Source organism: Citrus sinensis, chromosome 9 (genome assembly GCF_022201045.2).
Source record: "Citrus sinensis cultivar Valencia sweet orange chromosome 9, DVS_A1.0, whole genome shotgun sequence".
Taxonomy (NCBI): domain Eukaryota; kingdom Viridiplantae; phylum Streptophyta; class Magnoliopsida; order Sapindales; family Rutaceae; genus Citrus; species Citrus sinensis.
The window spans coordinates 1780197-1792604 of record NC_068564.1 but is presented as its reverse complement, the minus strand read 5'-3'; the positions used below and the strand labels follow the sequence as shown (position 1 = coordinate 1792604).

The following is a 12408-nucleotide window of genomic DNA, read 5'->3' as shown; positions in this document are numbered from 1 at the left end:
GCATGATTTGTTTTCATTATTTTATATTTTACTCAAACAATCATGTAATGCCACATCAGTTTTATTTAAAAATAATTTGTTCAAGAGTTTGTAAATATAGCATAACTCTTTTATGTTATGAGAAAAACATCAGTTGTTGCCTTACATAAGAAACATACTAGTTCATTATGTTTCAATACATAAGTCAAATTATTTTGAAGTATAGCTATTTAACAAGTATTGTTCTTATTACTCATTGAAATAAAATTTAAGTAAGAGAATAACATTGATAATTAAAATATTATACAATGAATCTCTCTCTACCCATATGAGCAGAAAAAAATACACTTTTATTATTGAGATTCAATAAGGGATTACTTATATATGTAAGTCATATTATAATGATAAAAGCAAAGATATTGGAATCCGTTTATTTTTATTTATTTATTTTGCAATATAAACCGTTAAACTTATAACAAAACAAGAATCATAACACAAAAGTTGTGTCTATATTAAAAATATCCTATTTCTTTAAACATAATCAAGTCAATTGCCCGACAAAATCAAACACTCAAAGACCATATTATTCAGAGAAAGAAGATTGTGACATCTACTATTTTCCTTTGCGCAGCATTGTCAGGGAGATTCATATTTGTCCGCAATTATAAAACTGTCCAAAAAACTCATGGATCAAATTAATTATGGACATAAATTAAACAATATTTTGCTATTGCATAATATATACACAATTTTTTTAGGAATATCAGTTAGAACCGTAAATATTTATATTTTCTTCAACAACGATATAGTTTATCCATTTGTATCAGATACGTTCTAATCTATATTAAAATGACTAAATAACTCTCAATCTATATTAAAATCACCATATACCTCTCATGCATTCCACCCATTAACTATTGAGTCCAGTAATTATACTTGTGAAATGTAAAATTAGTTGAAAATCACGTTGCGCTTACTTTAAGAACAATAATAACTAAAGCATCTTACACTATCACCCGAATCTAAAACCTACCAATCAATATGGACACCAAATCTTACAAAAATGAGTATCACATAAATACATTTCAAGAATTTACATCTATATTTATCTATTTAACGATTAATTTTAATATGTCATTTAATAGATTATCTAATGTTCGAAGGGCAACATCATATAATTTAACACAAAGGGTATTCCAATATTTTCAACAAGAGTTAGTGAATACATAGAGGTGGCAAAATGGGTTGCGATACAATTATACGAGATGAATACGACAAGACTTTTTTGTATTTATGTTAATAAATATTGATATTATTAATAATATGGTTGACACAACACGACATGATAAATAACCTTGTTATATTTATATTAAACTACTTCAACACGATTACACGTTATGACATTAATATCAAATAATATGTAGTAATATTATCGAAAAAATAACTAATATATTAACGGAACATTAAATTAATTGCTCATCCCCTGTCTAGATTGTTTTTTAAACTTATTCATGTCATATTTAAATTATATTAACTTATATGATCTATTTTTAGAATAACATTGACAAATTTGTTAATTTTAGATTAATTTTAATTTTTTTTTATATTAAGTATGCCAAATAGGTCAATATGATTAACGTGATTAATGAAATGTGTTATATTAATATTTTGATATCTCAACACCATGAATAAATAGATTGTATCCGTGTTTGCTTAAATTTGACACAACAACAAACACGATACGATTGCACGAATGTCCCTAAAAATAAGAGATCTATTTATTACACTATGAATAAGAGGTATATTTTTTATGAATGAAAAGCCTGTATCCTTATTTGAGGTAATGTACAGAAACAAGGGTCTAAATGATAAAATACCAAACATTTTCTTTCTTCTTCAACGCGGCCACTAAATTAGCAACCGTACCATATATAGCAAATGCTTCTGTGACACCAAAAAAGCGACTGACTGACACACTGAGGTGGTGCTGGTGGCGGTACTTCCGCCTCTGTTAATTTTCTCACACTTTCTTCCTTTCCAAACACACGCATTTTACTCTTTTTTTTTTTTAACTCACAGAAATATTCCTTCGCTTTTCTCGCAAACTTTCCGTGAAGCTTCCTATAAGAACTTACTAAAATACTCTTTCATTTTTTTCTCTGTTCTTCTTTTGTTGTTACTTGATCATACTAAAACGACTTAGTTTCACTGTGCTGATCAACACCGCTAGGGTTTGTACTGCGCACACAAAAATACTAATAATAATAATATTGCTGTCTGATAAGTAATTGAACTTCAAATTTTTGACATTTCAACTTGTAAGCTTTGTTATTTTTCCCGGGAAAATGAGATCAGAAAGTGAAACTGATGAGGATCAACGTTCACAGTACCTGTCAAAATCAGACGACGATACTTCAAGTTCAATGTTCCGCAAGTAAATTTTTACAACGCATTTTATTTTTAGTGCATTAAGTTGTTTTTGTTTTTTGTTAAAAGTTATACTGTTTGGTTGCTGAGAAAATGATGGAAAATGGAAAGAAATGATATCATGTGTCTGTTTTGGCTTTAGTGAGTTAGTGGAAGTTCAAACAAACGGATGAACTTCTGGAGCCTGAAAAGTTTGTTTTGTGCTTTTAATGCATTATATGAAGAAATGAGAACAGAGGATCCCGGTAATTAATGTTTGTAATTTATTTTGTTTTGTTGAACAGAAAGTCAAAAATATTGTATACACGAAATGAGCTCATTTCTTTATCTGAGTTGGATTCATGCCAAAAGCTACCAATTGGCCTGGACCAATCGATTTTAGGGTAAGATCATAAGATGCTACTGGTGATAATCGGCAGTCCTAATCATTTGACCTGTTTTTGAATTAGAATGTACTTGAATTGGATTATAATATTGCTTGATTGATTTTCTTTCTAAACTATTGTAGCAGTGAACTTAGCATTTCTTGGACTGGATTATTGCATTCTTGTCATAATTCAGGTACTTTATACTGTCATTGACATCACCTTGGGTGAGTTACTAGTATTTCAATAGTATTTCAATCTATCATCTGTTTGTTTTGCTGATACATGATTCTTGATTCTGTTTAACAATGTATTTAAGTAATATCTATACTTTGGAATATTTTTAATTCCCCAAGATCGATATTCAAAAACCATTCTATGTGCTCCCTTAAGTTGGAATATAAGGATTAGGCAGATATCTAGTACTTTAAATTTGGTATGGATGCTATTCTCGAGGTTGAATTTGTGTAAACGATTAGTTGATCAGCTGAAGTTATGTGACGAGAGTCATTAATCCAATATCAATTAGTAATTTATATTGATTTCTGTTATTAGTGAAGGTACTTTGTTATTGAATACCTATGTTTTTTTTTTCATGTATTCTGCAGTTAGTAAAACTCAAAATGAAATGCATTTTGTCCTTATTAATCTTGATTATTTTTCTGACACAATGTTCATCTTTCTACAACCAATTCCCAAAATATGAGGGAGTGGAAGATTTGTTTAACTTTTCATCTTGGCTTAGTAGCTAGAATATAAAGAAAGCTTCTGGCTGAAATTGACAAATTGAGGCACCTAAGTACTCTCTGGCTTGATTTTTTGTTCTTCATGTAGCCATATAAATGCTTATTGGTCTGTTTTTATTTGAGGCAGCACTAATAATAGACCTGACTTTCCTGATTTTGTGACAGCACTGGCTTCTATGACTGGCTTTCAGATTAAGATTGTACTAGTGGTGGTGGTGTAGTTTTGAACATAATGTGTTCCCCAATTAACGTAACCATCCTACCTACTTAGGCATTCAGTATTTCTTATGGAAAATATGCCTGTTAGGCAATGTAAGGGGCTGAAATTATAGAGTTGAATTAATATAGACATGTAGGTTATTTACATGCTTGATGCGGTTCTGCTTGAGCTAAATATATTGCAAATGATGATGGCTTTTTCCACATAGATTTCTTGATGACAGACCTGTGATAGTTACATAGTTGCATTAATTTTTTTTGTGGTGGCATTGAGACATTCATAGTTCAATGCAGACTCTGGCACATTTCATGGCTACCTGCCTCGACATTTGCACCCTAATCAAGAATGTGATCTTAGCAGAAGTGGTGATATTGCATCTAATTGTGTTTCTGAGGCTACTGATTCAGTGGTTAAAGGCAGTGAATATCATCTACCCAAGAGGAGTGATGGGGCTTATCGGCCTCCGCATCTCTGTAAGGTATTGATAGTAATGTAGTAGAGCATTTAACCACTTCAGAAGATTTATGTAATTGTCGTTATAGTCCAAAACATAAGGAATAGGTTTAAAAAGTTATATCCAAAAGGTATGGTTTATGATCAAAATTTGTTTTCCTTTCAGGCTAAAATACAATCTAGGGCAGAGAACGAGGACTTCTATAACAATGAGACATTTGGTTCTTCCGAGAATCTGAGTCAGGAGAGTGCAGAGGAGGAAAGAAGGAGAAGAGGTAAAATCTCTTTCCTGTTTTTTCTCTTGTTAGGTGGATTTATATCAGTGGTGCATTTTTGCTTTTCATGGTTCAGTCACCCAGACAGTAAATGTTCCCAACTGATCTTATATTGCTAACGTGAATCCCTCCATTCAGATTCATTTGAGCTGATGAGAAAGGAACAGCTCAAAGCTTTTCAGGAGAAACAAAATAAAATTCTTGATGAGCATAAAGAGAACTTGGACCCAGAAATTGGCCTGCTTCTGGAGGCTAATGGAAATTGTAAGAGGTTTATGAACAAATACAATGAGTCAGAGGAATCTGTGGCCTCTCAAGCTGAAGCTGGCGACCCTGCTGGTCATGCTTTAGCATCCACATTTCTTCTTCCCGCAGTTCTTGAAAGCAGATCCCTTACAAAATCCTTAACAAGTACCTTTACATCAGAGGTAATTGATTCTGCAGCTCTTGGAAATATGAGCAACAAAGTTAATGTAAATCTTTCATATTTACTTTAGAACTTAAAATTGTATTCTCTTCAATGAATGCTTGTGAGCTTATTCATCATTGCTCTCCCTCTTAAGTGGAAATGTTAGTTGAAACAACAGAGTTTCTAAGTGATGTTACAGTTGATATTTCTAATGTCCCCATTTTTTTGTTACCTTATCAGCCCTGTGACACTAAAAGAGATCAGATCAAGGGCTATGGGTTGCATTCTTCTGGTTTAGATGATCAGTTTCTTGGAGGTATGCTTATACCATTGATGATATTCAAGTTAAAGTAGTTTGTTTTTTAAACAATTTTATTTTAACTAGAAACTGGGGGATATTATGTAAATATCAATTTTTCTAATTATTGCCAGTTGAGTTTTAGAGAATCTGAAATCAGTCTTTGATATTTCAATAGAGAAGGAGCCAGCTGGTGGCATCTCATCTGGTTACTTGAAAGAGGGTTTTGAAGTGCATGGACCACAGAATGAAGAAGTTGCCCGGCAGAACTCTGCAAATTTACCTTCAGGAAGAAATGAACCTGTTCAGACTCTTATGGCATCTACCACCTCTTCAGCCATTGATGAGATCTTTGAGCAATTGCATTATAGGAATAAACGGAATGTGACTCCATTAGTTCTTCCTCATGAATACTTTGAACTATCCACGCTGCCAGATCCCATTGAACTTTACTCGACTAACCATCACTCTGTGAAAGGCTGGAGTACTAAAAATAGAAAGGGAAAGTATCCAACTTCTGCTGCTGATCATGCTTCGTCTCAGTTCCTCTCTTTGGAAAAAAAGGGGCTATGCCAAACAGACGCAGAAACATCTTCAAAGCTAAACAGGGAAACCTTAGATAAACTTTGTTTTTCCGAAATTGAAGGTAATGGTAACATGCTTAATAATTCAATACTTGGAATTTTGATAAGAAATTGACCCATGACCCTTCTTTAAAAGGTTTCCCAAAGGATTCGCAAACAACTGAATTTTCCAGTATTCAAAGAGACTCTCTCGGCATGCTTACAAGGAATGATGTATTGAAGCCTCACAGGTTTTCTAATGAATCTGGATCCATGAAGATAAATTGTGAAGGTATCATGTCCTCAAGCTGGACTAAGCAAACTGTAGCAAGTAAAATTGAGGAGAATCTATCAATCTCCGATGATAACCAGACCAAAATAGGATTTAATCTTGGAAGTGAGCCAGCTTGTATGCATCCCAATTCAGCAGATGAACTTTTTTTACCGGATGAGGATAGTTTGATTACAGCGGATGACTACATACTTCCGCTAGAATCCACTTCCATGTCTGCCGGTCGTTTGTTTAAAGATAATTTGTTGACCTCAAGTTCCCAAGTTGATGTTAATGACAAGCTAGCAGATCTGAACCCATTTCTTGGTGAGAAAAGATCTACTCAACTTGGTTTAGAGGGTCCTGTTTTTGATTCATATGATAAAATGGGCCTGGAGAGTTTTTATGCAGCTTTGCATACCCAGCATTGTTTCCCACAATTCGGGCACTGTCAGATGAATCCAGGGAGGGCTAATTTCAAATCTTCAGATGCTCAGCAAGTTCAAATACCAGCATCAAATTCAAAGACCAATATTTACACTCCACAGCCACTCTGTTTCCAATCAAATGTGCTTGCTGATCCATTCCGACACCCTCATGCTGATCTAAGAAGGTTTGGTCATCCTACAAATAGTCCTCTGCCACAGCAAATGCCGGGTCCAAACAATTTTTCTCATCACCTAGTTCATGGATTTCCAAGAGGTTTGCCTTCTTCTCATCCCAATGGCGGAATGACTTCTAATGGTCAGGAGCTATACCCACCTCAACATTTACCTTACCATTATCAGCGACAAAATTATGGGCCCTTCAGAGTGCCAAACTCTGGTAAAAAATAACTTAACTGGCTCGTTAAGCTTATGATTTGTCATGTTATGAAATTCTGCCATGCTCGACATGTTTTTATGATTTGGAATTGAATTTTAAGATAGGTCATTTCTGATTGCAAAGTTTGTGTGGTAATTAGGTCATACTGCTGGTGTTATCGGTTATCCAGCTGCAGTTGGTAAGCCGTTTCGGATGGAAGAAAGATCAAGACAGACACATCCCTTACCTGATGTTGGTCGTGGTTCAGGAAACTTTGGCAAACAGGTGGACACGGGATTTTGGTAAGGACAATAGCTGATGGAAGTACTGCATATAGTTCAGTTAGATTACCTCAGGTTCGCATTGATGTTTAATTTTTTTTTTTTTTGACGGTAGGTACTAGATGCTGCCTGGCATGAGTTTAGGAGCACTTTTTCGTTTTTTTTTTTTTTTTTTTTGTAAACAGCATTTACTCAAAACTTGTATACATAATAATGACGGAAAAAAGGGAAAAAGAATGGAGTCGATACATTTCAAGAACAAATAGAGTGACATTTTTTGTGACGTGTAAATGTAGAAATTTCCCGATTTGCTGGACTCAAGCTGTAGCAGCTTCGATGTTGTTTGGCCCAAAAAATAACGAACAGATCCCACAAATTAAAAAAGTCCACAAAATTGAAATTAGTAACATACTAGCTCTCACTAAAATTACAGCTGCATGCCCAACATTTGCGCCTACAGCACAGAAATTACAGATACATTTACTACAATAACAAGTCAAAACTTGAATACAAAACAATCCAGCACTTTACAGAAATATCATTCCCAAATTACCTTGAACTATACACTCTAGAACTGTGATTTCCATCTCTTTTATATATATATACATGAACCCAGAACAGCGAATCTCAATGTCTAATTGCAGCCAATTGTCGGACTGCCAGGATACACCAGTAAAAACCTCTGCAGTGTTTCTTTACTAGAAGTAGGGCAGTTTGAAGCTCCCTAATAATCATTTTCCCTAACATATCATCATACCAGCGTCGGTACTTTGTATGCAAAAATGAATGAAAACCCAGTCCTGGAACAGTTGCCTAAGTTAAGAGAAGATTTGTATCCCATCACCCACCAAAGCAAAATAACATTCTTCTATTGGCCACCACCGAGGAGGAGATTGTTCGTACCACTATGGTTAGCTGTCTCCGGGTCAATCTCATATGATGACAGCAGCCTTCTCTGCATTAATAGGTCGAGAAATTGTATTGCAATGTTAATAAGGAAATATAATAACTAATTTTAGCTCAATTAGTTTTTTAAAGAACTGAAGATTTGTAAAGCATGCTCTGAATTGTGAACCAAATGAAACAGAGAACGATTTAAGCAAATTTGTTCCATGTGATGATAAGATGGAGCAATGCTTAAGGCTAAGGAGCACACTCCCATCTACACACCCCGAGCTGCTCGAAGACCATCTCTATGACAATGGTGTACGTTAAACAGAAAGGGACGTAAAGTATGGAACAGTGAATTTAAATAACCAAATTAAGAGTTTATTAGAAGACACCTACATGATCCTCAAAATCAGGGCTGGTCAGATTAATTGAGAGGTTTCTCATCAACAACAGAACCTGCATAGAAGCCAGATAGATGAGTAAACATTGAGAAAATTGTAGTAACCAGAGGCGTCAAGCTAAAGTGACAATGATGGACTTGGATTAAACTAAAGATCAATTATAAAGCCAGCAAAGCTTTACTTTTATTCGTAAGGAATGAAAAAAAAAAGTAGAGTTTTTAATATAACATACTGTTTCAACATCTATAGGATCCATCTTTTTAAGTTTCTGCACATGATCGGAAGCATTGGGGTCAAAGACACTGCCGATGAAGGTGTACACTTGAGCAAAGTCAGGCAGAACTGCATCAAACAAAAGAGCATTAATAGTGCTAAGAAAAAAATTTGACAGAATATTGCATGAATTGTACTCAAGTGCTAGCAGCACAAATGCCCAACCTCTTAATGGATGGCTGTTATTCCCTTGATCAGTCAATTCCCCTCCTTGATCAGTCAATTCCCCTGATACTTGTGCTTTTGGAGTACTATCGGTACTATTGCTACGATTGTTTGCCACTTCTGGTCCTGCAAAGCAGATATCAAAATTAAGAAACATGTCTGAAATCTAATATAAAGGCCACGGATAGCATTAATTAGGTTGGTGTTACTGATATAACATGATTAAACAAATGCACCTTTTGACGCAGGTGATAAGCTGACTGTTTGAACATTGTTTGTCCAGGAAGTTGCAGCACTAGCCATAGGAATCATAAGCATTGATGAAGAATCAGGCCTCAGAAAATGTCCAGGTTCTAGTTGAGCAGATGATGATTGGAAGGAACCAGACACTTGTGAGAGCATTGGAGCTGTCAAAAGCATCATACAGGATTTTATTAAATTTGCATAGTAACCACTAATAAATACTTCAAAGCAAACTCTTCTCACCATTTTTCGAGGCCTTTTGAGGATAAGGATGAGCAGCTTTCCTTTTAGGCCTGGGCGGAGGTAAATGTTCAGCTGTTCCATTCTTCTGCACCTTTAGAAAGTACTTCTGTGCATGACTGCGAATCTGCCAAGGAGTGCCGTTAAATTTCCATCACTTTTTGTAGATACAGGTATCCATTAGTATATGAGGTAATAAGGAATACTTCAATTGTAGATTATGAAACAATACATCAAATCAGTCGGCACTCAGGAATTGACTGCACATAGAATGTTAGCCGAAGAACAAATTAGGAGGTATAAGTGACACAAAAGAGAGAGATGTGCAGATAATAATAGATAACATAAAAGGGATTCTGCACTTTAAGGTACCTGAATAACCGTCTTTGACCCAATAAATGCTTCAATCTTCTTCCAGTCACGGTCAAATCTGAACAGAATCATGATAATATAAGGCCATCGGGAAAGAAAAACAGGCACCAGAATAAGAATTAACATAAAAGCATCCTCTGTCTCTGTGGATAGTCAATTAAATTTCAACCTTAAATGAATTTCTCCAAGACAATATTCTCTCTCGCATCAATAAAGAACCAGTAATCCTGAAAGTTTTAAACAATATTTAGAATTGGTTTTAAAAAATGCTCCATTCATGAGGATCATACAACATACACTATTTAGAAGCACCTACTGGGTACCTTTTACTTTGTTTCCACAGCAGTTGCCCATGCCTCACAATACAATGAATGTTTTCCAGAAGAAATTAACTTTTAAAATGGGCTTCTTTGATGCACCTAATAAGAGAATTAACTATTTGCGAATCCCCATCTAAAAATTTTAGACTTTTTTCTTTCAATTGTCAATTTGAGTAATATAAATTCCCAACAAATGACCAACTCAAGCAAAGAAACAAATCAGTCAATTCATATAGAAAACATCCATTTTGCAAATGAAATAGCTTCTAATAACTTAATTAATAGCTAACATTTTCTTCCCCCTTTTTTTCTTTTCAAAAAAGAAATAAACTGAATGTTTCAAATAGAAAAAATGTTAATTTTCCTCAGCTTCCCTCAAACCTTTTTTTTGGGAACAAAAATTCAAAGTTTTGAAATAATAAAAAACTAATTTTAACAAAAATTTGAAGTAAAAAAAAGTAAAATTTCTTGAATTCCCTCACTGGATTTCTTAAAATCCAAATAGGAGCTAAACTCGTTTATTCTCATTCAAAATTTTCTCGACATCCAAACAAAATCCAATCACTTCCAAACTCTCAAACCCTAACCAAAAATTAGAGAAAAGCCACCAAAAGTATCAATAACAAATACGAACATTCAACTGAAGCATACACAACTCAATTAAAAACCAAACAGTTTAAAGAGCTTCAAAACGAGAGGGAAATGAAGAGTTTAATGCATACTTACAGCTGAAGAGCTTCAAGGAACTTGTCGTGCTCGGGTTCGGTCCAGCTCTCTCTAGACTTGGTGATTGTATACGGTTTCCGGATCTTCTTACTCGGATCCTCCGACGTGGACACCGTTGACGTCCCGGCGGCAGCAGCTGCTGCCGTTGGCGTTGTAGCTGACGAGGCGAAAGGTCCGAGTCCAGGTAAGGCCATGCCATTAGGATCCAAGTAGAATCCTTCTGCCGGGTTCGGGATTTTTGATACCATCAAATCTTTTTGTTTGGAGGTTTTAGTTTTAGTTGCGCGACGAATCGAATGAAATGTGGATTTAGGTGGAGCGTTGGAGGCTTTATATGATCAGTTTATGGGGTTAAGTATTCACTACTGCGGATTTTAGGTGGGTTTGGATGATTGACTACTAAGAGTCTGCCACGTCAAAAAGGGCGATTGGAGGGCCAGTTTGCTTTTTTATTTATAATAGTTAAGCGTATCCATTAAGCCTACACCTTTGTGCCACTCAATAACATTCTTATTATTTTAATTTGACTTTTTTTTAATGAATCCAATTTAAAATTTATATGTTTCATGAAAACTATGGATAGGGATTTTCTTTCTTTAATTTTCTCCAATCTTATTCTTTTTTAAGTACGACTTTATGTAGGAGGGGCTTCAGCTTCTTCTGGGCCATTAATTTGTCTTTTAAATGTATTTTAAATCCCTTCTGAAAGAGTTAAATAAGAAGAATTTGGATATATTTTTTTTTTAACAAAAAACTTTTACTTCAATGCTAAGAGTATTATTTTGATGGTTGTAAAGTTTTAGTTCAAATTCCAATAGTCACTTTTTTTTGAATTTGCGTATTTAAAATAAATAATTTTTTTATTATTCTTATTATTTAGAATTTAAAAGAAAGTAATAGAATTTGAGTTTATGAGACTTGAAATGTATTCAAGTGAATATTAAAAACAAAGCACCCCAAATTAAATAAAATTTTTTGAACTAAGCCCCCCTAATTTAAATGTCCAGGTCTACCACTGGCTAGACTCTCTAAGAGTGCGTTTGAAATTGAGATGCTGTGGAAAAAAAAGCTATAATTATAAAATAAAAATTTGTAATATGTATTAAATATAAGTTTTAAATAATAATTGTGATCAAATTATTAAAAATATAATAGATTTTCAATTATACAAGTGAAAAATCATATTAACATAACTTTTAAGTTACAGCAGCTAGTGTTTACCAAATATTTTAGTATTGTAACTTTTAAGCTAGAGGCTGCCCAACCTCAATTCCAAACACACCCTAAATGGCTTGAACCTTAAACCTTTAGTTTAATTCGAGTCCTAATAAGAATTGAGTTTATTATTCTTTTATAAATGATAATAATGCTAGAACCACAAACACTTGTGTTGATTTTACGTAGAGTGTGGGATATATCTTATATTTATTATCTAATAATCTTTCAACAATTCGTGATTATATTATAATTATGAGAATTTAAACTTTTGTTGGAACCCTACTTATATTGTCCTAAAAGTTTTAATCTTTTTCTAGTTGCATATTGCAAGTTCTATAACTGTGTGTTGAATAAACGCGCATTTAGCTGCATAAGAGGATGAATTGTCTACCGTGGGCCGGGAGCCAGCGGAATTTATTCTCAAAGAAGACAAAGCATGGGGACGTGGAGGGGAGAGCAGGGGAAGGG

At 34.2% G+C, this 12408-nt stretch overlaps 2 protein-coding genes across 6 annotated transcripts; one reads left to right on the top strand and one right to left on the bottom strand.

Annotated features, from left to right (window-relative positions):
- Positions 1–1901: 1901 nt before the first annotated feature.
- On the top strand, positions 1902–7459 carry LOC102627414 (uncharacterized). Of its 5 annotated transcripts, XM_025102847.2 has the most exons (12): positions 1902–2413; positions 2691–2789; positions 2915–2967; positions 4031–4215; positions 4357–4465; positions 4604–4893; positions 5115–5190; positions 5351–5818; positions 5893–6333; positions 6418–6831; positions 6971–7112; positions 7207–7459. In XM_025102847.2, exons 1-12 carry the CDS (start codon positions 2325–2327, stop codon positions 7211–7213), a joined length of 2373 nt encoding a protein of 790 aa, XP_024958615.2. In that variant the 5' UTR covers positions 1902–2324; the 3' UTR covers positions 7214–7459. The 5 variants fall into 5 exon arrangements, with proteins under 5 accessions (XP_024958615.2, XP_006490628.2, XP_024958616.2 ...); XM_006490565.4 differs by having other exon boundaries at positions 1904–2413; positions 2918–2967; positions 5893–6831; XM_025102848.2 differs by having other exon boundaries at positions 1904–2413; positions 4145–4215; positions 5893–6831.
- Positions 7460–7485: 26 nt separating this feature from the next.
- On the bottom strand, positions 7486–11031 carry LOC102627121 (protein REVEILLE 6). The gene is made up of 8 exons (XM_006490564.4): positions 10723–11031; positions 9677–9734; positions 9308–9431; positions 9058–9228; positions 8822–8947; positions 8616–8725; positions 8379–8438; positions 7486–8046 (listed from the first exon to the last, which is right to left on the bottom strand). The coding sequence occupies exons 1-8, from the start codon at positions 10968–10970 to the stop codon at positions 7960–7962; spliced, it is 984 nt and encodes a 327-aa protein (XP_006490627.2). The 5' UTR covers positions 10971–11031; the 3' UTR covers positions 7486–7959.
- Between the last annotated feature and the right edge of the window lie 1377 nt (positions 11032–12408).

What these genes read in the sequence shown, in the direction of transcription:
- LOC102627414 (XM_025102846.2), top strand. Translation starts at nt 2,325, where the DNA reads ATGAGATCAGAAAGTGAAACTGATGAGGATCAACGTTCACAGTACCTG. An exon ending in TTGTTTTTCCGAAATTGAAG is followed by an intron (nt 5,819 to 5,892) that starts GTAATGGTAACA and finishes CTTCTTTAAAAG; the next exon opens with GTTTCCCAAAGGATTCGCAA. An exon ending in CTTCAGAGTGCCAAACTCTG is followed by an intron (nt 6,832 to 6,970) that starts GTAAAAAATAAC and finishes TGTGGTAATTAG; the next exon opens with GTCATACTGCTGGTGTTATC.
- LOC102627121 (XM_006490564.4), bottom strand. Translation starts at nt 10,970, where the DNA reads ATGGTATCAAAAATCCCGAACCCGGCAGAAGGATTCTACTTGGATCCT. An exon ending in CTTATCACCTGCGTCAAAAG is followed by an intron (nt 8,948 to 9,057) that starts GTGCATTTGTTT and finishes TCTGCTTTGCAG; the next exon opens with GACCAGAAGTGGCAAACAAT. An exon ending in TAACAGCCATCCATTAAGAG is followed by an intron (nt 8,726 to 8,821) that starts GTTGGGCATTTG and finishes TGTTTGATGCAG; the next exon opens with TTCTGCCTGACTTTGCTCAA.